The following is a 26,895-nucleotide window of genomic DNA, read 5'->3' as shown; positions in this document are numbered from 1 at the left end:
AAAAAATGGAGCAAGAATCAGAAGAGGAAGAGTTTAGAAACGGATACACTTAGCTTTGCTATTTGGAAACTGTTTGGTTTTAACTGGGATGACAGTTCAAGCAAACAATATCTATAGATAAAACATCTTGGTGCATAAGATGAGGTCGCAAATGCACAGACATTGCCTGAAATGTGCCCCCTCTTTTCTGTGTCTTTTCTGCTAAGCAATCTTACATAAAGTGTTTGCTGTTCCGCTGCATACCATATTAGCGGACAAGCAGCAGGCAGGTGGAACTGCAGTCACTACCGCATTGCATTACAAAACAGTTTGAGCAACTTAGGTTTAACCCTAAAAACACACTTGGATAGTTACACTAACCGTTAATTAACATCACACTTGAAGAGAGACCTCCACGCGGCGCAAGTCTTCCATCGATTTTACATGCTGTCCATTTGAGGGGTTTTTTTTGTGTGTTTGTGTGTGAATGATTCACAATGTCCACGTATCATTTATGGGGAAAACTGCAGTACTGGCCATTTTAAGTTTCTATTTTTTATTTAGCTACTGAATTGAGCTTCCTAATTACAATAAAGGATATTCATCATGTAGCTTGTTCTTTTTGTGTTAGTATGTATAAATATATAGTCTTGCTGACCTTTGAATCTGTTGAATCTGGTACTATTTATTGTGGTGAAACAAAGCTGTTGACACCTCACAGGGAGCTTTCATTTGTATTGCAGGAAAATATATTAAGTTTAACCCATGACACCATCTCTTCTGCTATAACCAGCTAAAACTGTTTAACTAACATAGCCTGCAAGGGAAGGGATGAAAGAATGACATAGTTAAAGGTACCACAGCTCTAGTTTGAAATGTCAAAATGAAAATCACAGATACAGTGAAAGAATGTAATAATTTTCGGATTGTTATGAAGGGCGAATAACACTAATATGTAAAATAGTTTACATATATTGCCATGGCAGTGTTGTATACTAAATACAGTTTGAGTGGGTATGGAGTACTGATCACTGTTTCATTGCGTGTTCACTGTTATGGCATACATTGAATTTAAAACTGTGTAGCATTGGTGCACAGACGATATTGCATTTAATTTAACATGCTTCAGTGAGAAAGAGTTGTTTCTCATAACATTATTTTAAACTGGGTTGACACTTCAGTCTACTGGTAGTGTAAAGGACATGTTTTTTTGATTACCGAGACTTTTAAGAACAGCAGAAAATATTAAAAGGTTGGGACAAGGTAGATGTTAGGCACGATGTCAAAACATTAGAACAATCTACACAAGAATACGCCTTTCAGCCCAGCAAACCTCGTCCTACTAATCCACTTAATTCTTCAAAAGTAACATTAGTCTAGTTTCGAAAGTCCCTAAAGACCTACAGTCTACCACACTACTTTTTAGCTTATTCCATGTGTCTATGGTTCTCTGTGTAAAGAGAAACTGTCCCTGTGTTTTGTATGAATTCCTTATAAAATAGTCTTGATTGATCCACTGCACAGTACTAATCCTTATATATAATTTGATAGTATCTGTATGTATGGTGTTCACGTCAATACCTCGTATGTATGACGATGTATGGTGTTCGCGTCAATACCCCATATGTATGATGTTCGCGTCGATACCTCGACTCAATACAAGTTAGAACCATGCAATGGGACTCTGCCTCTGTACTTAGAACATAACGTGGCAAACGCGGACGCAGTATTACATGATTGGCTAAGAATGTTCGAATGCTGCAGTGACGCCGCTGGACAGCCCAGTATGGCAAGTCGGTGTTGGTTCAACAGAGTGTGGTACAGAAAGTAGAGCTGCAGATGAGGATCTGAGTGAGCGAGAGGGGTGTCAGTTTGTAGGAGATCAGTGAGATTGTGGAGAGCTTTAAATGTTAAGAGCGGTATTTTGTATTGTATTCTGTAGTTAACAGGGAGCCAGTAAAGTTGAGAATCGGTGTAATATGTTCAGTGGATTTAGAACAGCAGGTTATTATCCTGGCAGCAGAATTTTGAAGAAGTTGTAAGCGATGGATACGTTTTTGTGGGATGCCAGATAGAATAGCATTACAGTAATCTATACGTGAGGTGACTCAGGCATTAATCAATAATTCATTACTGTGTTGCGTAAGAACAGGACAAAGCCTAGAAATGTTTCGGAGATGGAAGAAGGCAGTCCACAAAATGTTACTTATATGGGAGGAATTATTTAATAATAATAATAATATAATTATTATTAGTAGTAGTATTTAATAATTGCCTTTATTAGTGTATAAATGGATATACATAATTACATTTAAATGATTCGCCAAAATCTGTTGTACATAAACGATACTGTTTTAAACGTTGTTTTTTCATCAGAAAACCCAGTTTCCACGTCTGTGTATTAGTTTAAATGGCACTTTTACCACTCGCAATAGGGCGGACGCGCTGACGTATCGTGTCGACTGGGCAACACAGTGAATGTGGCGTCTATCTATATATGTCTATGATTTGTTTGCTTTCCGACGTAGTGTAAATAAAGTAAATTAATCTCACTGTGGTGCGTATTACGTACGTAATACCATGTAACACATTATAATTGTCCTGCTTTACGCGAATATACCCATGCCACCGAAAAAAAAAAGACGTACAATTCCACGGTCCACTTCAGATGCCAGAGAAAAGTCTATTTCAAGGGCGTCTCAAACGCCACAGCAGACACAAGTGGACGAACTTACAATAAAATGTGAACCAGAAAACTGTTTGTTCTATTTCTATGTTCTGTTTCTTTCATTTGGGAAATTCACCAGTTATAGATTCCCGGGCAATGACGGATACTCCTGCTAGTTCCCTTCATAATTTTAAATGCTTCAATCATGTCTCCTCTTAATCTTCTTTTGCTTAAACTGAAAAGGCTCAGGTTTTTTAATCTTTCCTATAATTCATCCCCTGTAGCCAGAAATCAGCCTAGTCGTTCTTGGCTGAACTTATTTTAGCGCTGCTATCTCCTTTTTGTACCCTGGAGACTAAAACTGCACACAGTACTCCAGATGAGGCCTCACCAGTGTGTTGTAAAACTTGAGCCTAACCTCACTGGACTTGTTTGTACACTATACATTGTGTTATATAATTAAACATTTTGTTAGTCTTCTTAATGGCTTCTGAACACTGTCTGGCAGCGGATGACTCCTAAATCCCTCTCATAAAGAGTACATTCAATTTTGAGCTCTCCCATTGTGTATTCAAAGCTAACATTTTTACTTCCTGCGTGTAATACTTGAGTTTTACTTACATGAAATTTAATCTGCCACAGATCTGCCCAAGCCTGTATGCTGTCCAAGTCCCTCTGTAATAATTCAGCAGATTCTAGATTATCTGCCAGTCCACCTAGCTTGGTATCATCTGCAGACTTAACCAACTTGTTATTTATATTCATATTCAATTCATTTATTTATATTAAAAATAATGGCCATCTTAGCACTGATACCTGTGGGACACCACTCTTAACATTAGTCAGTTCTGATATGGCACCTCACACCATCATCCTGTGCTTCCTACATCTGAGCCAATTTTACACCCATGTACAAACGACACCATGAATTCCCAGTTCCTTTAGTTTGCTGCTCAGCCTCTCATGTGGCACTTTATTAAATGCTTTCTGAAAGGCAAGATAAATATCATATGCTCCACTTTGATCACATCCTTTTGTTGTTTCGTCAGTATTCCAGCATATTGGTAAAATCTGACCTCCCTCTTCTGAACCCATGCCGAGCATTAAGTAAAACTCCTGTTCTTGCCATTTGTTGCTTAATCTTATCCTTATTAATTGCTTCTATTTACCTGTGATGCACGTTAAGCTTACTGGCCTATAGTTGCTTGGATCGGTCCAGTCTCCCTTTTTATATAACAGGGTAATATTTGCCATTTTCCAGTCCTTCAGAATTTTCCCAGTGTGCAGTGACTTCCTAAAAATATGCGTCAATGGTTTAGAAAATGGATGGATGGATGGTTTATATATGTACTCACTAACGTTTAAGAACTTGAGGGTAAATTTATCTGGTGCTGATGATTTGTTTGATACCAGCCTATTTAATCTAAGCAGTACTTCTCTCCCTATACAATTTCCAACTCACTCAGTACCTCCTAAGTACAGTAATCCCTCCTCCATCCCGGGGGTTGCGTTCCAGAGCCACCCGCGAAATAAGAAAATCCGCGAAGTAGAAACCATATGTTTATATGGTTATTTTTATATTGTCATGCTTGGGTCACAGATTTGCGCAGAAACACAGGAGGTTGTAGAGAGACAGGAACGTTATTCAAACACTGCAAACAAACATTTGTCTCTTTTTCAAAAGTTTAAACTGTGCTCCATGACAAGACAGAGATGACAGTTCCGTCTCACAATTAAAAGAATGCAAACATATCTTCCTCTTCAAAGGAGTGCGCGTCAGGAGCAGATAATGTCAGAGAGATAGAGAAAAGCAAACAAATCAATAGGGCTGTTTGGCTTTTAAGTATGCGAAGCACCGCGGCACAAAGCTGTTGAAGGCGGCAGCTCACACCCCCTCCGTCAGGAGCAGAGAGAGACAGACAGAGAAAAACAAACAAGCACAAATCAATACGTGCCCTTCGAGCTTTTAAGTATGCGAAGCACCGTGCAGCATGTCGCTTCAGGAAGCAGCTGCACAGAAGGTAGCAATGTGAATATAATCTTTCAGCATTTTTAGACGATCGTCCGTATCGTCTAGGTTTGCGAATAGCCCCCCTGCTCAATCCCCCTACGTCAGGATCAGAAAAAGTCAGCGCAAGAGAGAGAGGGAGAAAAGTAAGTTGGGTAGCTTCTCAGCCATCTGCCAATAGCGTCCCTTGTATGAAATCAACTGGGCAAACCAACTGAGGAAGCATGTACCAGAAATTAAAAGACCCATTGTCCACAGAAATCCGCGAACCAGCAAAAAATCCGCGATATATATTTAAATATGCTTACATATAAAATCCACGATTGAGTGAAGCCGCGAAAGGCGAAGCGCGATATAGCGAGGGATTACTGTACTCCTTTTTTTGGATTGGCTCATGCTTTTGGCTCTCTTCCCTTTCTCTTAGGCTGGGGTTGAATTCTGGTTTGTTAAGTAAGACATGTTCATATGGAATGTTGTTTTCTTTGAATAAAATCAGTAAAATAATAAAAAAAAAAAGTTCTTTATTAATGCTGGGAGGATATCTGCTTCCTCACATGTATATGTCAAATCAAACTTTATTGTCATTCTGTAACTGTGTACATATGCATTGTGAAGAGAACCGTGTTTCTCCATGAATGCAGTTCAACATTCAGTGAAATGTACTTGTAGTGGACAGAAAATAATTTACAGGATAAGTTGCATTAAATATTTCAAATTGAACTTTTAAGTTATTTATTCCTCAAGATTTATAATGTTACCACGCAAAATACAAATAATTTATACATTTTTTTAAGAATTGTTAGTCTGATGTGTTGAACCTTTTACAAACTCATTTAGAAAAATGCTTTGTCAGTGTTGAAGCTCATTTGAATTTTTAATACAGTATTTAAGACAAGGCAAATAAACTGAATCAGTTAATTGGCTGCTTTTTTCTGTATACAGTGACTAAGTTAAGTGATTGTTCATATAATCCTTTCAAAAATTATTACATCACCACACCGCACTAGTTATAAATTATTTTTTGCAAGTTTACTGAATCTTGTGCTAAGTATATACACTGCCAGTAATATTACTGTTCAGGAGTCTATTTCCAGTTTTGAATAATAATTAGTTTTATTAACTATATTTGCTTTCCCCTTTTCTGTTTTTTTTTTTTAATATTAATATGACAAATGTCTGTAAAAGGAAGGATACCAAAATGTTTACAGTTTTTTATTGCTATTTGTGTCTGTGTGTGGCTCTACTTGTTGTTATGGTAATAATCCTCTTCCTGGGTCCCAGCATGGTGCTGATTTTCTTATTTGGTTCTTTAAATTAAAAAGTTTCAGAATCCCTGCCATAGTGAAGTAAGAAGTTAAGAAGTGGTTTAAGAACACTGGATGTAAAATACAAATTATCTGACCTTAAACATAGGAATACTGTGTTGGTGAACATTATACAATAAATAACCTGGCCAAATCATACAGGGAGTTACAGGCGAGAAAAAGCAGGTATATGCAAATACATAATTTGGAATCATTGCAAAAAGTGTAAACTATAAAACAACTCATGTATAGTATACAAATGTGCCTGTATTATGCTATATGACCAGTGTGGCAATGAATTAAGAGCTTTGTCTTTACTTATATTTAAAAAAAGTCAGAGATAGTGCATCATGTTTACTGATGATGGACACAGATGCCAATAGGGCATTTAAGGTGTTGATTACAATACATACAATTTAAACTCAGTTAAGCATAGGAGATGCAACTATTTCTATTTTATTTAATTTAAGCTGAGTACTCCTTTGAGGAAGTTATTCATGGTATCATTAAATTTTGATTAAAATTGTTTCCTAATATTTTATAATATTGCAGCAGAATATACTAGGTTTTCTACTCTATATACACTTGTTTATGATGCTTTGAGAACATATTAAGAACCTATCACACAGCCCAGGTTTATGTGTGTAAACACATGCCACAGAATAGGGCAACTGAGTGTGGCTACTCGGTTTTTTGGTTATTGGCCTCCAGTACAGTGGACATGATGAAGTGTAGGTTGGCTGAGATATTCCTGACCTTTTGCCAGTTCTCTGAGAAGGGATAACAGATGGTTGTTATAAGCTGATGATAAAGCAAAAAGGGTCTTAAGGTCAAATACACAGCATTGACCCTCTTAAAAGGGAACTAGAATAGTCTATGTATCATCTTCATCACTTTTGAAGTTTAACATGTTTCTCACGTCAACACACATTATAATATACTGACTATGCCTTGACAACCATCCATGTGTCGGTGCAGTGCCGAGAAGGGATAAAGAACATGACATCACAAGCTGACTATACAAATGAGGACCGCCAGCAGGAGTGATGGAAGGGGTGTAAGCAGCTGGTTCAAACCAGTGAGCACAGAGATACCAGACTCGCCTGGAGGGGAATGATAGAAGGAAGGGTATCGTGAAGAGAAAGTGACGAGCATGATAATTTGGTTGGGTGAGCGCTCAATAGTAAGAGCAGATGGAGAAAGAGTCTTGGTTTTAGTTTGCCGTGTATAATGGCCCTTCCAAAGGACTGGGCCCACACATCTTGGTGAAAATGTTTCTCATGGCACTAACTGTAGGTAAGTATTTCTTTGGAATCAGTTCTGTCCCTCACCATCCTTGCCTCTCTCGTTTTGAACTCCCACCCTAAAACTTTTTTTTTTTTTTTTTTAACTGCATTCTGTGGCCAACCTGTTTTCCTTTCCTTTACCTGCAAAGAAGTCATTACAATAACTGCATTTCCATGCTTGATCAAAGTTGGCCCCACATTATTTCCTAATGTATATGCAAATATTCCAAAGTCCGAAAATATCCAAAATACTTTATCTAATATCCAATACCTTTGGTTCCAGGGATTTCGGATTAGGGATACTCAACCTGTCCTGTTTTTACACCTGATGCCAGACATCAGATCTCTGTTAAAACAATAATTTACGCACCATATTTTAATATTTTTCTTTTGTTTTTCTTCAAGACTGAGAGCATCACAAAGAGCCTTGCAGCAAGAAATGAGTTTGTCCTTTTCCTGTTCACACTAATGACAAATAAAAAGACCTTTTTACAAACAGCCACATTAATTGAGGACATTCTTGGTGTTAAAAAGGTAAGTAGACAAGTACAGAGAGCTATAGCAAGTATTTAGTTCCTTTGAAAGTATGAAGTTGTTTTACATTTAAACATTTTCATTTCTTTTTTGGCTGTTTTATTTAATGTACTTTAGGGTTTCTGTGAAGTTTAAGACCATGTGCAGGTTTACAATAATTTGGTTCATGTCCTTTCATGAACTTGTTAATACTGTATGTGCATAAGGTGAATTTGTAGGATGTAAGCTCTTTCTCATTGTATGAATTTTTGAGGAAGCAGTCTATGAGCTAAAGTTGTTTTATTTATTTTATTTCATCTCAACATTTTAACTTCTATTGCTGTATTGGTAATTACATTGTGTGTTCTTGTATCTCTTTACAAAATGTGGTAACAAAGATGATTATTGTTTTCCTGATGTAAAAAAAATATCTTTCCTTTCTGTTTAAGGAGATGATCCAATTAGAAGACATTCCTGACCTACCCAGTCTTGTTCAGCGGTTTGATCAACAGCAGCTTGCCAACTTCTGTCGAATTCTGTCAGTTACCATTTCAGAACTTGATGTTGGGAATGATGATAAGCATACGCTCCTTGCCAAAAATGCCCAACAGAAAAAAAATTCTAACCCATCACGTGCAGAAATTAACCAAGGTAAAATGTGCTAATAGAATGCTTAACTCTCCCAAAGCTGAGATTTTCATTAATTAGATGTGAACTTTGAATTCATTTTACCTGTCGTCTTGTTTTCTTTGAATCTAGCTTGGTTTGGTATGAAGGAGAATTCACTGGAAAAAATCATATTCTTATTCAAATTAATTTTGCATCCTGAGAACTTGTGAAATTATCCTAGAAAATATTTTACTGGTGGCAAAGATGAGTGGGTCATGGGCATACTGTAACTATTAAAGGTGTGCTGATGTGGGAATTCTGGGCCAATACTGATATCTGATTATGTCTATGTACTTATCTGCTGATTCTGATATCTATGCAGATATACACATTTATAAGAAACAGAGAAAAATGACATTTGATCTGTCTGGATGAGAATTACAGAGAAGTGTAACATTTATTTGTATACCAATTTTGCCACCACATTCAATCATTAAAAACCAATGACATCTGCCACATTTGGCTGTCTTACCTGTTCATTGTATGGCAAATAGTTTTGCAGGCTGTTGCTTTATGTACACTTTTCTTTCTTTTTATGGAACAAATTCAACCATAATTGATAAAATGAAAATTGAAAAAGGTGTAAAATGATACAATGACAGTAGAATAACCAATACCACTTAAGAATAGCAATAACTTTTGCAAATTATTTACAGTCATTAAAAAAAAAAAAGCTTCTGCTTAACAACATTTAGCTGGCTATCTAATCCTCAGTTTTACAGGCTGCAGTATTGAATACTATACAATATTTTTTTCTTTTTTTGATAGAATAAATCTAACCACAACTGAAACAATGAAAATTTTAAAAATGGAAGAATGTACAACAGTAAAGAAATAAGTAACAACAATAACTTTTAGCATGATGGGGAGGTTTTTCTTAACAAACAAGAGCATTTCTTCCTTGTCAGAGGAAATCTGTTTAGCTTTTCGTTGATCACATTAGGAGCCGCACTGAATAATCTCATGCTGTCCGCGCTAGTACATGGGGCTGACAGGTACTTGCATGCTACTTTGGCAATTGTAGGAAATCGACTACAGTTGTTCCAATATTTCAGTGGATTTTCATTCCTTGCAATTGGTGCTTCTGAAAGAAATCTCTGCACCTGCAAAATAGCATGTATACATGTACAACATTATATTCAGTGTCATCTTTCATATCTAAAAAAATAAACCTGCATTTTGGCTTTTACTAGTGCTGTCAGATTAAGATTAGAATTGTTATACTTAAAATAAGTATATCGTATTTGAACATATAGGGTAAAAGCGTTTGGTGCTTGAATGCATATCTTTACTGTATTCTTGGTTTTTAAAAATTTTCTTAAAATTTTTACTGTTTGACTGTAAATCATGACATGTTTTCGAGTCGCTTATTACTGCTTAAGAGACTCTGATGAAAATGGTGGCTTTAATGAATGTGATTGACTGTCTCACAAAAAGCAATCCAAAGAGGAATAAGGCACACACTGCACTGGCACTTTCTGACTATGATATTTATAAGCAAAACAAACAAATTGTCCATGATTGCTCAAACAAAGTACATGCTGTCATTTTTTACCCCCTAGAGTCCAAAGGACTTTATATTCATGTGTCTTTTTTTTATAGTAAATTAACTGAAGAGCTTTGATCCTTTACATGTTTTACAAATGAAACAAGTGCATTAAATGTTGCATTGTGGTGATCTTTAAGTATTTGATGTGTATTACCATTTATTTAGCTGACAGTATTTTTCAAAGTAACTTATAAAAAAAAATCTGTAAAATTAGTTTGTGTTTATCTACAAAACTACTAAGTTAACACACACCGGACAAAAATATAAAGGAAAGAAACATAGGATATAGTTGGCTTGGTCGCTAGATAAAAGCTAGTGGTCTTTTTAAAAGGGGTGTTTTTAACATGGAGGATGCTGGCTGTTTAACTAATGACTAATAACCGTACGAGTTAACAATTTAGAAACACGTATAGTCTGATCCTGAAAAGTAATGAGCATAAAACCAACAACCGCTCTGTTACTTTCAATTGGCTTTTTTTTTTTTTTTTTGCCTTCCAGGAGTTTTTATACATCCCAATTATATTAACATAGTGATTATTCGATCTGAGAGCTCTAGTTATTATTTATAGTAATGCTATAAAGATCTCCCCAGAGCTTATTTACCTTAATTTTTTTCTTTAACTTGCCTCTTTTGCTATCTGGCTGTTTTTCCAAAGCAATCACTGTGCTCTTTTCAAGAATTTTGTTCTAACAGCATGCATGTCTCCATGTCATTTATCTACGTGTGAGTCACATGTTCAATGTAAATTCCATCAGAGCTTGTAACATTTCAAGTGCCAGTGATTTTACCTCTGCATTGAAATAGTGGTCCTTGAATCTTGGGTCTACAATAGTGGCAACATTGTACATGGGTTCTGTGTAACTCTCAATTAAATTATTGTTTACAACTTGCAAGAGAGTGCTTTTACTGGTTTTGTCTCCAAAGTCACTATGATCACCCTTAGTTAACAGTTGATTTAATGCATTAACCGAAGGAATAATGTTAGAAGCCAAGGCTTCAGATTAGAAAATTTTCTTTTATCAGTTTTTCAAATGGAGTGAGGAGTGTGGTTATGTTCTAGATCAAACCCCACTGATTAGGCAGTAGAGTTGTAACTCAGAATCAGAGGCATAAGATTCAAAGGCCTCTTTTTTGCTCCTGCAAGCTTTGCAGCATATAGTATGCATATAAAATGACAGACTATTTTTATGACGATCGCTATTATATCTTAAGCTGGGATAGTATACTGTCATTCACAGCAAGGTGTAAAGTATGAGCCACACATGGCAAACTTGGGATCCCGCAGGCCTCCATAGTCTTTGCAATGTTATGTGTGTTGTCTCGTAGTACTACATGAACATCCTTTTTGGGTATTTTCCATATTTCAAACATTCTTTTAAGTGCCACGGAGATAGCATCACCCGTATGTGATCTAGAGCATTCTTGGGCATGCGAGATTGCTTTCTGTAATTGAAAATTGTGGTCAATCCACTGAGAAGTTAAATTAGGCTGTATGTCTCTATATCAGTGGTAAGGCTTATGGCTGTGACATTGTCAGCAAGGAATTTGTGCACATGACTTTCCATAATATTATGTAGCTCTGGAAGCACTACGTCAGAGAAATGATGGCGGCTGAGTATCAGGTAATGGGGCTGGAGATGCTTAACCAGCCTTTGAAATCTCTTATCTTCTACAACAAAAAATGGCAAATCGTCCTTTGGAATCACCTTTGGAGTAATTGTTTGAGCATTACGGCTATCTTTATAAAATTTATTTGATTTTTCAAGTAACTGATCAACAGGCTGTGCACCTGCAGTTACTGATTTTGTGCATGGGGAAGCATGATTCTCCTCTTTTTTTGCTCTGCGGAATTTTGTATATTTGTCAAGATGACGTGTGTTCAATTGTGTAATTAAGTTGATGGTACTGAAATTTCGCACTTTAGTCCCTTCGTGCAAGACAATAGTGAAACAAGTGTTACAAAGGCCATATTTTATGTCGCTCTCTCTTACTTTGGAAAACTTCCACATCGCAGACATTTTTGCACAGTAGCTCAGCATCGCCTAAACATCTTGCTCATCTGGAACACAGTGAATACATCATCAAATAATCATTTTGAATCATCTGTCAAATTTTGTCTTCGGTCCGATGCCGATTAGTTATTTTAACCTATTATCTGCCAATACAAATATAAAGCCATTACTATTGTGCATCACTAGTAAATACACTGCCTGGCCAAAAAAAAAGTCGCCACCTGGATTTAACTAAGCAAATAGGTACGAGCCTCCTATTGGATAATTACTGAATGGGCGATTATCTTTCAGCTGGCAACAAGTTATTTAACCCCAACTGGTGCAATGAGTTGCTTCTCATTTCTTAAACAACCATGTCGAAAGACACATCTCGTGATCGTGGAAAAGATGTTAGTCTGTTTGAGAAGGGTCAAATCATTGGCATGCATCAAGCAGAGAAAACATCTAAGGAGATTGCAGAAACTACTAAAATTGGGTTAAGAACTGTCCAACGCATTATTAAAAACTGGAAGGATAGTGGGGACCCATCATCTTCAAGGAAGAAATGTGGCCGGAAAAAAATCCTGAATGATCGTGATTGGCGATCACTTAAACGTTTGGTGAAATCAAATCGAAGAAAAAAAAGTAGAACTCGGGTCTGTGTTTAATAGTGAAAGTAAGAGCATTTCCACACACACAATGCAAAGGGAATTCAAGGGATTGGGACTGAACAGCTGTGTAGCCGTAAGAAAACCACTAATCAATGAGGCAAACCGGAAAAAAAGGCTTCAATTTGCTAGGGAGCATAAAGAGTGGACTCTGGAGCAATGGAAGAAGGTCACGTGGTCTGATGAGTCCAGATTTACCCTGTTCCAGAGCGATGGGCGCATCAGGGTAAGAAGAGAGGCAGATAAAGTGATGCACCCATCATGCAAGTTCTTGGTGAAAAATTAATGCAACACTGGATGGAACTAAATCTTGTGACATTGCAGAAGCTTATCGAAACAATGCCACAGCGAATGCGTGCCGTAATCAAAGCAAAAGGCGGTCCAACGAAATATTACAGTGTGTGACCTTTTTTTTTTTTGGGTGGCGACTTTTTTTTGGGCCAGGCTCTGTGTGTGTGTGTATGTATGTATGTGTGTGTATATGTGTGTGTGTATATATATATATATATATATATATATATATATATATATATATATATATATATATATATATATATAATCTTATTTCTACTTGCAGTTAGCTACATATTCTCATTTCTGATCCAAATTTATAATGTATGTACTGAGACAAACTAAGGGGCTTCTGGACTAGTACAGAACAATTTAATCAATTCAGCATAATTTTGGTAGTAAGGTGAGAAACATTCGTTTTAAGAATTAATACAGTGGAACCTCAGTTTGCAAGTAACTTGGTTTATGAGTGATTTGCAAGACGAGCAAAAATTTTTAATAAATTTTGACTTGATAAATGAGCAAGGTCTTGCAGTACGAGTAGTATGTATACGCTTTGTCTGCTGAGCGTCATGTGATCACAACTGAGCTGATGGTGGTTCTCTCCCTCTCTCGCTGCGGGATTGTGGGCAATCATCTCCTATTCTCCGTCTGAGTCGGCGTGCCTCACTCATATAGTCAACATCCGTACGAGCGTATACTGTTTACTGCAGCATTAGCATTGTAACTGTGTGTGTGCGTGCGTGTGTGCTCGCGCGAGTGTGTGCGTGTGTATGTGTGCGTGCTCGTGATGTGACGTGTGAGTCCCCGTCTTGCACCCTAAAACACGAAGCTAAGTCTCAGTACTTTAGCAACACAAGCTTTATTCAACTTGAAACAGCAACAGCGTGGTTATTTATTTTAGCGGGATCTGCCGCTCTCCTATACACAGACACAGCAGTCAGGCAGGGCCCCTGCGCATTTATAATGTTCCTTGTTCCTTGTATCACCCATCGACGGCAGGTGCTTATAGCATGTCCGCGATCTTTTCGGATTCGGTTTTACGGCGAACTGCTACGGCGCTGGGAGACTACGATTGCTTTGGGACGCTCTTCCGCGTGTCGTCCCGTTGTGTGCAATCCCACAGGAGTTTAGAAACTCACTCACACCAGCCGTGATTCTTTTCAAAGGTAAAGTGCAGGTTAATTTGTTTTATGTATTTTTACTTTATATTTTGTATTAATCATTTTTATATGAGTAGTTTTGGGTTGTGGAACAAATCATCTGAGTGTCCATTATTTCTTATGGGGAAATTCACTTTGATATACGAGTGCTGTGGACTACAAACACGTTTCTGGAACGAATTATGCTCGCAAACCGAGGTTCCACTGTATTGTCAAAATAAATATCCTTCCATGGCTCCTAGGTCTTTTTCAGAATATCACTTTATAAATTTTAAATAAACCTTTTTTAATAAGTTAGATTTGATTATTACATCCTCAGGATTTCAAAATGGCCACACATGAAGAAGGCTACTCTAAAGAGGTCTAAATCTGAAGATGGCACAGCACTATCTAATTTTCTTCTGTTACTGGACTGCAGATACTCATCCAGTAAAACACTGAAAATTGGCAGATGTCCACGATGCCATACCTATTTGGTTAACCATTAAAGGCAAATCATACATGAAATTCCTTTCTGTGTTGATGATTTTTCCAGTACAACTATCGCCTCAATTCATTTTCAGTTGTTTAGAATAACTTCATACTCTCTATGAGTGTCATCCGTTGTGAATAGCATTTATAATGTATACACTTTACCTACATTGTATGTACTTGCATGGTTTTTAATACTATTTTACTATGGAATCTCATACCCATTTATTTCTGCTGCACGGTCCAGTGTCTGTTTTGTGGTATGATGTTCTATATGCTAATCTCATGCTCTAATCTGCATCTTATCCCTCAAGCTGTGAATTGTTGTGTTTTGTGTTTTTTTTTCTTTTTTTTTTCTCTCATCTTTGTGTTTGTCACACTGAATTTATTTCACATTAATTTAAATAGCACTTTTTGGTCTTAAATATCTGAGTACACCAAACGTACTGGTATGTTCTTCTACAATTTTACACTACTTATATTGGCAATCACTAGAGCATGCAAATGTTTAATTTTTGTTTAGGAATTTCTGTTAGTGTAATGAAAGAATTTCTGATAAGATTAGTAACTGTGAAGTTTGGATCTTTGACAACTCACATATCATCATTTGTTCTTTTTCAATTCTTTGTGAAAATAATTACTTAATTTTGAATTTTTTAGATTTTAGCGATGGACATACTGACCTTCCTTGTTTTTACTTTGTTTAGCCACTCTTTTGAACATTCCTGGCTTTATAGAACGGTTGTGTAAGTTGGCTACAAGAAAGGTTTCAGAATCTACTGAAACAGCAAGCTATCTTCAAGAACTGGAGGACTGGTACACATGGTTAGATAATGCGCTTGTTTTGGATGCTCTCATGCAGATGGCCACTGAAGAAGCAGAACACAGCAGTACTGGTGCGTGATTTCCTTAACTCCATACATCAATTCAAGCGAGTGGGACAAAGTTTGTGGGGATGGAGTACTTCTCTCTATATTTCATGATTCTGCTTACATAATATTAAAATTGTTTTTTCTTGGAAATAAGGACAATAAGGCGCTTCCTTTTTTAGTGTTTTATGGGGGGAAAAAAAATTGAATCATGTTTATTGAAAGATCTATAAATAAAAATTCTACCCCTTATTTGTAGTAGTAGGGTGCTACACCATGTTAGCCATTATGGATATAGTGAGAAGTCAAGCAAAGTGACACTTTTTATATGGCTAACTAAAAAGATTACAATATACAAGCTTTCAAGGCAACTCTGGCCCCTTCTTCAGGCAAGATGTAATACAGAAACTGGAATTTCCTGTGTTTATATAGACACTAGGACAGATACAACATTGAAAAACCTTTAAGTGGGACATCTTAGATGTAATAAATTAATAGCCCTCTCCAGGCTAAGACCCATTTAGCAAGAGAGAAGAACATTGTGCACTCCAGTGCCTATCTATTACTTTTACTACTACTGCAGTGCAGTACAGTGCTAGCTATTCACATTGGAGCAACTTTCCAATGTGCTAGCATGTAGTGTTTTTGCCCAGCACCATGTGTAATGCCTCATTTTAAAATCACAGTGTCAGTTACTTAACTTCAGTTTTAATAGAGTTTCGTGGTTTTTCTCTTTTGTTATTATTGATCTACTATAAATTGTCGTCGTCTTCTTTTTTCGGCTGCTCCCGTTAGGGGTTATCATGACAGAGTGACTTGAGAGGAGCCTGTGGTATTGTATGGTGAAGTCGGGAGTGGCAGAGAAGTACGTAAGAGTTGTAGACGATATGTACGAGGGATGTGTGACAGTGGTGAGGTCTGCAATAGGAGTGACGGATGCATTCAAGCTGGAGGTGGGATTACATCAGGGATCGGCTCTGAGCCCTTTCTTATTTGCAATGGTGATGGACAGGTTGACAGACAAGATTAGACAGGAGTCCCCGTGGACTATGATGTTTGCTGATGACATTGTGATCTGTAGCGATAGTAGGGCGCAGGTTGAGGAGACCCTGGAGAGGTGGAGATGTGCTCTAGAGAGGAGAGGAATGAAGGTCAGTAGGAACTAGACAAAATACATGTGTGTAAATGAGAGGGAGGTCAGTGGAATGGTGAGGATCCAGGGAGTAGAGTTGGCAAAGGTGGATGAGTTTAAATACTTGGAAGCAACAGTACAGAGTAATGGGGTTTGTGGAAGAGAGGTGAAAAAGTGCAGGCAGGGTGGAATGGGTGGAGAAGAGTGTCAGGAGTAATTTGTGACAGACGGGTATCAGCAAGAGTGAAAGGGAAGGTCTACGGGACGGTAGTGAGACCAGCTATCTACTGTAAATTGTAACGGCTAATAAAAGCATGCATGTGGTGTTGGAATTGTCACAACAAATTGCAATTATTAAACATTTATGAAACGGTAAAGATGCTTCAAGTATTGCTTCAATTTACAGAGTAGGAAACAGAAAAGTGAATGATATAAAGCGTGATGCTCGACAAAATTGAAAAAGTGTTGAAAAAGGAACCCACTGAAAGTAATGTTCTTCTGTATTGTAATTTTCTTTTTAAATTCTGTTTTGTTAATATATTGTGATGCACTGTGGGGGAGCAGAAAGGGAAGAATGAATGCTGTAAGTGATGGGACTGGGTGAAGGGCTGCTGTTCTTTAAGGAGCGGACACACCTCTTAGGTGATAAGTGACAGGAGAAGTTAGGAGAAAAAATAAGGTGTGGAAGAAGAAAGTTTTGAGTAGCGAGTCAGGAGACAATAAGCAGGAGTGTTTATGGTATAGAGAAAAAAAGAACATAAGTGGCAGGAGATGAACTGATTGGTAAGGAAAGCTTTCTTTTATTGTTTTGGAGGTGTGCTCCATAACCCAGATAACAGCTTATAAAACAAGGCACCGTTCATTACGGAACAAAGACTCCAAGTAAAATGAAGAAAACTCCAGTAGCTCTTGAGTTGTATATGCTGGTGGTTACGATATTAAATAAACAAATTAATTTTGTTAATACCATACTTTGTTAATATAGTTTTGTAAATAAACACGACTATTCGCTAAACTAATCTACTGTATCATTTTTAAAGTAGCTCTTCTGTTATCCATCTTTTCTCTTATCCATTACAGCGTTGGTCCTGACTCTTGAAGGATTATCAAGGTTTATCTATCTGCCTATACAGTGTGTGTGTGTGTGTATGTTATATGTAAATGTCTAAATGTGGAAGTCTGTCTGTCTCTGTCTGGCCCAGAAGTGTGAGGCTACAGCATGAAGCTCAAAGAGCCGGCAAGGCGGCCCCAAGTTGACGAGTTGGATGAAGAAAGAAGTATGAGGCTACAGCATGAAGCTGAAAGAAAGAGACTCCATCGCCAAAGTGAAACAACCAAGGAAAGACAAATGAGAGAGAAACTCTCTTTGCCACTGATAGACAAGCACTTCACAAAACGAAACTACTTACTCCGCGTGTCTGCATTTTTCCTGACGATTTCAGTAGTTTGTAGGAGCCTGGGCTTAATACAACACAGGTGTACACAGCTAGTGTGTATATATATATATATGTGTGTATATATATATATATATATATATATATATATATAAAATACACACACACACTATATGGATACACACATACAGACTCTCTTCCTGGCCAAAAAAGGTTGCTGTTTGAATTTAAATAAGCAGATACTTAAATAATTGGATCATTATTGCAGTGATTAATAGATAGATAGATAGATAGATAGATAGATAGATAGATAGATAGATAGATACTTTATTAATCCCAATGGGAAATTCACATATATGTCAACTGACAATAATTACACTAACTTTAACAGATGCAATATGTGGCTTCTCACTTCTTAAACAACTATATCTGAAGAAGTTTCCATGCTCACAAAAATGATGCTACTGCGTTTCAGAACGGGCAAATGTTTGTCCTGCCTCAAGCAAAGAAAACAACTAAGAAGATTGCTGAAATTAATTAGTTACTATTAAACTTTCCAATGCATTATTAAAACCTGAAGGATAATTTTGAAGTGTCAACTTTGCAAAGGAAATGTGGTCAGAGAAATCTTGAATGATCGTGACTGTAGATCCCTAAAATGCTTGGTAAAGTCAAATTGTAGAAGATCAAAAGTAGATATCTGGATTTTGTTTGATAGTGCAAGTACGAGCATTTCGAAATGCATATGTGTATAGTGCTCTTCTTAAAAGTTTCATGTATGTTTTTAATGGCACTGTCTATTATTGACAAATTTCTGGGTTGTACAACAAAAGTCTCTCAAATTGTTGGTGTTCTTAATAAGGTGATTGTGTCTGAGGACCCCATATTTTACTCAGTGACTGTCATATTCTGTATTTCTTACATTCTTTTTATTTTTATGGCTTCAAGTTTTAGAATGTTTTACTGTATAGGAAAATGAGTGAATGTGCAACATAATACAAAGTGAATGTAAAATTGCTGTGACTTTTTCTTTGTACATGTGAGCTAGTGTTATGCAGGTATTAACTTTTTCCTGTGTTTTAGTGCAGGTTTAATCTTGACTGTAAAGGGCTTTTTTAATCATTCTTGTTTATTTATTAAACAAATGAGAGATTGTCAGGTATTGGCACATTTGGGAGTTAGAGACATGTGATTGATAAGTAATGGAAACTTCACGTTACTTAACACTTCTCTGTTAAGGCTAGTAACCTTTCAAGGACATAATTCATTGTTCTAACACAAATCAGTATTTACTGTATATAAAGAAAGCCGTACCTTAATGAATATTCAACATTTTTTTTAAATACCATAAAAAATTGCAGTGTCCAGATGCAGAATTAACAGATGAAATTCTCCTTGATACATTCCTTCACAAAATTAAGTGAACAGCAGGTACTGCAATTTAAAAGAAGTCACTGTGGCAATGATGACACACAACACACAGTATGTATAATTTGTTAAAGATGGGTCCTTTAAGACCAGACACATTTACAGTCCTTGGCAAGTATTCAGACCTTTTAAGAGTTGATATTTTTCTGCATTCCACATGCTTCCTAGACACATTGTTGTAATCTGTCTTTATATTGCAAATTCAGAAGTTCAATAAGACAGGTTTTAAATAAAAAATAGTTTTCAGCAAAAACTGAAATATGATATTTGCATCCATATTCAGACTATACACATGAATGTTTGTTTGGGCAAACGATTTCCACAGAATCTATTTTTAAGGGTTACATGTCTACCAGCTCTGCAAAATAGTCTGGTGTTACGTGGTATACTAGAACTGGAAAAGTCCCGAAAAACCCAGATTTTAAACATTTCAGTACTGGAAGTTAACATCAGTTTTCCACTCACTCCCTAATAACTCCCCCTTTTTCTTGACATTCGGTAATATATGCCTGTAAAAGTGTCTGTTCTCTAGACTTCACGAATCGAAACCCCAAACTTCATGGGGGACCCGACCTAGCCTTATTGCTTTGATGTAATCAAGTCTTTATAGGCGAGCTGCCCCCATCCCTTATTGCTTCAATGATGAAGGCACCATGATGATTGGAGTACTATTGGGGGTGGTGTTGGAGCCATCTGTTATTTGCTTTGGATCCATTTCAGAACCAGGTCCAAAAACTGGCATCAATACCAAAGTCAAAATTTTAGCACTAATCCATCACTAGTTTAGAATGATTTTTGTCTTTTCCTGCTGAAGGGGTTTCTTTAATACAAGTATCTAGGACTGCAGTTGTGCATTAGCATTTTAGTAGCTACATTGTACCTCTATCAAAATTCAGAGGCTGACTTTTTCAATTCTGAGCCACTCCAATGTTGATATGCCTCTGTACTTGAAGTAATAGTCCAGTGAAACGAGACACTTCTCCCACACTCCGAAAAGGTTTCCCTTTAAAATTTTATGATGCATTACCCATTTACTTTTTTTAACTTTTAACAATTTGGTTCTTGCTGATGAGGAGAGTTTCCATGGCATAATCCTGCTACCACCGTACTTCTCTTTTGGGGGTAGTATTTCTCAGCCTGTGCTTATTGCAGTAACACTACACTTAAGGTTTGGGTTTTGTTTAGAAAGACTTGTCTTGATTTCATTTGACTACAGTTCTGTAGCAATCTCATGATTTCTGACATACACCACGTTGGCCTTGAAATGTTTCTGATTGAGTAATGATTTTATTTCTTCCCACCATCATGTAAATGTTAATTCAGCATTATTAATGATCTCTTAGTGTTGTTAACTGATACACTTTCTTTTAATGTCGGCTATATGCACACTGTAGCTCTTTGAAAGGGATAGTTTAGCCTCTAACTTGGCTTCCTTACAAGAGTTTATGGAGGTTTTCCTAAACAGTGTGCAGCCTGCTTTCATTTATTATTGGACCAGCATTACTCAGAATGGTATCCTAACACTTTTGATATTTTTTACCTAATCAATGCACTTTTGCAACTTTATCACTGATTTCATTTTAATACCTTTCCTTTAGATTCACTTTGTGACTAAATTGACTGGAGATTTCATCCAGAAAAATGTGACATTGACTTCAGTGGTGCAAAGGCAGAGGTCAGTGGTAAGGAATTATAAACCTATTAGGTTAATTTATTTGATGTGAAAACCTCTGTCACATTTACACTAACACAAGAAAAAAAGAAACCAGAATTTGGCTGACGGCCTGGTTTCAAATATTTTTCCATTAGACTTTAGGGCTATAAAGGCAGATATTACTTACATTAATAACATCTAATAAAATAGATTATTTACCTCTTGTTTGAGTGCAACTATTTTGATATTGGCCCCCACACAGTACTTAAAAACAAAAATCCCTGATCATATTGAGTGCATTCTAACAGTTTGCTTAGTTCCATTTTTGCAAACAAAATAAATAATGCAGGAAAAAATCTAAACCAATTGCATTAACTACTACATCAAAAATAACACGATTAAAGCTAATACTTTTTTATACAGGCTTCTCATTTGCACAAAAACATAGCCTGAAATGAAGCAGGATGCCATGACTTCAGTTAGGTGTTTTCATTGGTTCCACATATGAAGCAAGAAGCAACTGAACCACATAACTTCATATTTGATTCTAGTGATTGTCAAAAAATGATAAAAAAAAAAAATTAATGAAAACAGAACTTGAATCAGACTTTACTTAAATTTTACCATGTTCCTGGCTTTAGTGTTGGAGCTTAGGCAGGTGAATACTAATGCAAGTGACATTTCAGCTTTTTAATTTATTGAAGACATTTGTTGACAAAGAACTAGGTTTGGCATTATTTTTTTTTTCTATTTGAGTATATGAGTTTGCAATAAAAACACAGGTAGAAACAAGATATCTAAGGGTCATTTGTAATTCAGCAACATTTGACAACTTTGAAAAGCCTTGAACACTTCTGTAGTAAAGATTGTGATTTTTCTTTTTACGACCATTAACTGAAATATAATACATCCAGTCTGTCTGTATTTACATATAGGATAACAGCTTAACCAACTGAGCTTCTTTTGCAAGTTACTTTATTCATTTTTTTTTCTCTCTAAATATATATGAAACTGAATTTTATATTGCAAAAGAAGAGGATTTTTTTTTCAGCCACAGAGTTAGTTTTTTAGCCTAACTTGATTTACCTTGAATTAAAAACATTTTGCTCAATTGGCAATTAACTTAAATTCAATTTAGGTTTGGTAACTTTGTTTGTGGGGCTGAGCCATCTTGGTGGCATTAGGCACAACACAAGAGCTTGTCCTGGATGGTGTGTGAATCCATTTTAGGGTCTATTTCTACTTACATACACATACCCAAGTCAAGTTAAGATCTGCCAATTAAGTCATTCAGGTTCCTAGTGACTTCGTATTTGGTTTTGTTCATATAATTTGTTAAAAAACACTTAAGTTGCTGATGTTAGAAATATAGATAAAATAATGAGAGCCTTTTACATGCTGAATAAGCATCCTTCTTCACTTACACATTTTTATTAAATTGAAGCAGGCTTTAGTGATGACGGGTATAAGTGAATGAAAAAACACAGTACAATGAGAGTGGACTACCAGTAAACCCTTAATTTTACTGCACATATTGATGATGTTATTTAGACAGTTTTTGCTCTTAATGCCAAACTTTTTAAACCAACATATTAAAGCAGCTGTGACAACAGATGCAATAAAAGACTTATAAAAAACGTATTGTCATTGTTTTATCTGCTTTAAAAACAGTTGTTTACAAGGGCTATGTCCACACTTTTACCTTTTTGTTTAAATACACAAATACTATATCCGTTTTTCAACTTTGAATACAGAGTCCATTCACGCTCTGATTAGTTTGTGCTTATTACGTTGCCCTTCATAGTTGGATTCTGCTCAATAGATCTCATTTCCTGATTGTTCAAACTTCATTAAAGTTAACCATATTCCAAGGTGACTAAGAGAAATTACTATCCATTTTGCTTGTTGTGCTGCTTACCTGAATCTTAAATCTAAATTACATTGTTTACATTTAGAATGCTATGTATGCACAAAATGTAAGTAATTTACCAGTCGCAACAATTTTGCAAGAAATCCCATGGCCAGCAGAGTTACCATCCCTTCGAGGATTTTTCTGCCAATGCATGCATACCTCGAGTATATGATCAGCCAGCTCATGTGTGTTTTTGGTCATTTTAGTGTGAGCAAAAATATTTTCATAAGTAATATGTAAGCACTATTGTGGACTTTGCATTTTCATTTAAAAACATAGTTTTTAAGTGAAAAAGTAGTAGTGTGGATGTAGCCTTACAGATAATAGGTACTTTTCTCTCTTCTTACAGATTTGTTATATATTAAGATAAAAATTCAACCTTTTGCCGATTTTCCATTTTTGTAGTGCTCCTCATTCTCTTCAGACTGCCCTTTTATTATTGTTTAGAGTGAAGGAAGAAAGGCAGCATCTAAAACCTAGAGCAGTAACCTTGGTCTTAGAGATGTAAAAATGAGTTTATGTTGAACAAGCTCAACAATAGGTCCAAAACTGCCCTCCTTAACATATACCCTTCCTTATGTAAATTCCAGCATCATGCTGTATACACAGTCTGCAGAGGAGTGGACAGAGAGCGGCACTGAGTTGATCTAGTAAGTGAAGTAATGTTATCTGAAAAACTGCCATTGGTTGTTGTTTAAGTCCAAAATTTAGCCCACCAAATCATGTTTCAAACAGAATTTATCCGTTGGCTCCTGAGCTAAAGTTTGATGCTGGATTGCATTAAAATCAGCAGGAAAACCATTAAAACAGTACTCTTGTATGGGATTTTTGATCCTTCCAAGTGCATGTACAGAAGATTCAGAAGTGTAGGTGTGGCATCCTCCACACCCCCTCTTTGCTCTCAATACATTTTTTAATGTTCACTAAGATATGCCAGAGTTTTGTTTAACAGCTGTCTCTTAATCAACTCTCTAAGGGTTTTCATCATCTGAAAAGTTAGGGCAAAAGTCTGAAGTCATTCTGGTGTATGTTTTTTAAATAAAGATTTGTAGGTTTAACTACTGGGGTAACATTTACCTGCTTCCAAAATATTAACACCGGTTTTAAATACAGACACATTTGAAATGTGGAGTGGAGTTATGACACAGTTCTTCTATTAAGGACTGAAGAAGGCTTTCAAATATATTTTCTGGTTTGGAGCTTTTTTTGAGTTTGATCTGTTGAAAGACCTTTTTGATGTGATTTTAATCAAACAAGGGCTAACTCCTAGTTATAGTCGTGTGTCTTTTACTGAATAGTTTCTGAATTAAAATCCTGTGTCTGAAATCCTAAATAGAGTTAATTGAATCTTTTCAGCCTGGTTCATAACTTCATCGGCATCCATCCCATTATTGATTTTGCTATGAATGCCAACCATCATCTTCATACAGTTCTATAATGACCACAGAATGTCAGTCTGCAGTTCATTTTCAAATATGTCCTTATTCTTATCAGTTTATCTTCTTGATCTCATGTTTCACCTCTTTCTGTAGTTTTATCTTTTCAGTTATATATATCAGTTTAGCATTTCTTTAAAATCTTCACTTATAGTGGGGATACATTTTGAATGATTTTTTAACTGAGATTGAGTTCTGTCAGAATTGTATATGACTGTTTATGATGTACAGTATATTAGTTCATTAGTATTCGCATATGATTTAATCATGGTCAACTTAGTGCATTCAGAACACCTATGCAGGCACTGAACAAACTTTGATTTATTTAATTTCCAGCTTTTTTAGTTAAAGACTGTTGAACCCAGAGAGGGTTTGTCTCAAGATTAATAAGTACGTTTATGTTTGTGTGCCACTAGTGAACCACTCTGTTATGAAGTATTGGGTAAGTGACACACTGATAAAAATTACACAATTAGCACAAAATAAAATGTTCCTTATCATCCTGGAAATATTGTCAGATTATTCTCTTGGCATTACCCTCAGATGAACATGCACAATTGTAATTAGAGATGTCATGATACAAGAATTTTTGTATTTAATACCAATACCAGTGAAAATTTTCAATAGTCTATACCTTTCAGTAACATGGCAAAAAAACAAAGTCTCATTCAATGGCTTTTAATTAAAGTGCCTCCATTTATTGATGTGATCAATATTTTTCCTTTTTTTTGTAATACTGTATAAAATACATAAATACTAACAGTAACAACAGCTTTAACATACTGGTATATCCATCAAGTAAACTAGTATTAGCATAGAAAAATATCAAAATACTGCACAATGCAAGGCTTGAATTTTAATGTGTGACAAAGGTGGGGATCCCCACCGTGTAACAACAAATGGGGTGTTTATAATCTTGAGTGGATTTCAGCATAGGGTCTATAAAGAATGACATGTCATGAACTGCCTGATTTATCTTATGTCACTGACATTTTTAGCCCTTTATTTTCATGCAAAACTAATTATAGGATTGAATAAAATTAGAACACACAGTAACATTAGACTGTTAATTATAATAGTCGGCTTACAAGATCTAACAAATGCTGGTGTATTGCTGAGTCATTTCATTAAATGTACACTAATGCAGCAGGTAACTCTTTTCAACTGATAGGCCTTGCTACTTCTGACAAAATAATGTAAAATATTCAGCAGCTTGTTGTAGACATATGATGGTCTAAAAGTTCTACCAGTGCTTCTGTCACAAATTCTGAAGTGTTCAGTGAAGGAAAATGAATATTAACCTTTTGAAATCCGAGGGTTATGCTCTATTACAAACAAATCTTGCCTTATGCTGTCACAGAGAGTACAGTAAGATGCTCATTATTGATTGATTTGTACTCAAGGTACCCAACAGGTATACTGGAAGGTGTGAAAATGCTCCTTACTATTAGCCCCAGGCCCCTTTTAATGATCCAAGTGTGACAAATTTGAATACAGCTCTGTACAGTACATAGATTACTGGCTGTAGTCAACTAAAGATGTATGACACTGTAATGGACATAATTGCACCTCAAAGCAACCCTGAAGGTCAAACGGATGTTTTTGACAGGTAAACTAATTGGTAGAGTCTAAATTAGGAGTGAAAACAATATTTGAGAATATAATATTAATGTAGAAATTCAGTTAATATTTGATGGTGTTTTTGTGTACAATGGAAAAAGACCATGCATCAACATTATATCATTCTTTAAAAAATCATCTCTTTGTTAATGTATTCTCTTCCAAGTTGTCAACTGTTTATATATTGTGGTAGTAGAATGCTGTGTGTACTTCTGTACAACAAATCTTTACAAATAAACGTTGCTGTAGAAAGTTGCAGGTATACCTCCACCCTGTATATAAGGGTGGGCTATAGGTTTTCTTATAATAAAAATCAGTTTGGGAGGTTGCCCCTTCCACAGTTTAAGTTTTGAATATCTTCATTGAATAGTTGTGTAGCTACATAAGGATGCAAAGAAGTTACTGAATTGAAAATAGCGGTCACATTCACTAAATAGTTGTCTAGTAGATACAAGTTTTCAGGTACGATCTTTTGAAACAGATATATACTTTACTATATGTAATCCATGATTAGGTAATTTAGATAGAAATAAGTCAAAATCATGAAGATAAAAATAAAATTCTGAACATGTTGACTTCTCTGAGATACATTTAAAATCAAAATAAACTCTGAGAAATAAGATTAGGAAAGCAAAGAGAAGGACAGTCCTGCTGCCAGCATCGAACTATCACATATTAAGCTTTTTTCCCTCCGACAATGTCTGATCCACTTAAGTTTTTTAAACTTAACAAATATACCATATATGTAATTTTTACATGATTTGATGTGATATGAAGCACATAGTTGCCAGTTCACTTGCTGTACTTTATTTTTATTATTTGTACCTCATTCCTGAGAAATGACTTTTATATAAAGATAAAGGCAAGAGTAAGAAAGCCTTTTAAATAC

At 36.0% G+C, this 26,895-nt stretch overlaps 1 protein-coding gene across 1 annotated transcript in view; it reads left to right on the top strand.

Moving 5' to 3' along the window:
* LOC114659241 (short transient receptor potential channel 4-associated protein-like) overlaps window positions 1–26,895 on the top strand; it is a 102,127-nt gene that overhangs the window by 33,589 nt on the left and 41,643 nt on the right. Inside the window, 3 exon segments of the mRNA XM_028811605.2 lie at window positions 7,651–7,779; window positions 8,208–8,409; window positions 15,269–15,457. Coding sequence (XP_028667438.1) covers window positions 7,651–7,779; window positions 8,208–8,409; window positions 15,269–15,457 — 520 coding nt within the window.

The sequence above is a fragment of the Erpetoichthys calabaricus genome, chromosome 10, assembly GCF_900747795.2.
Source record: "Erpetoichthys calabaricus chromosome 10, fErpCal1.3, whole genome shotgun sequence".
NCBI lineage: Eukaryota > Metazoa > Chordata > Cladistia > Polypteriformes > Polypteridae > Erpetoichthys > Erpetoichthys calabaricus.
The sequence above is the reverse complement of the archived record's forward strand: the minus strand, read 5'-3'. Positions and strand labels throughout refer to the sequence as shown.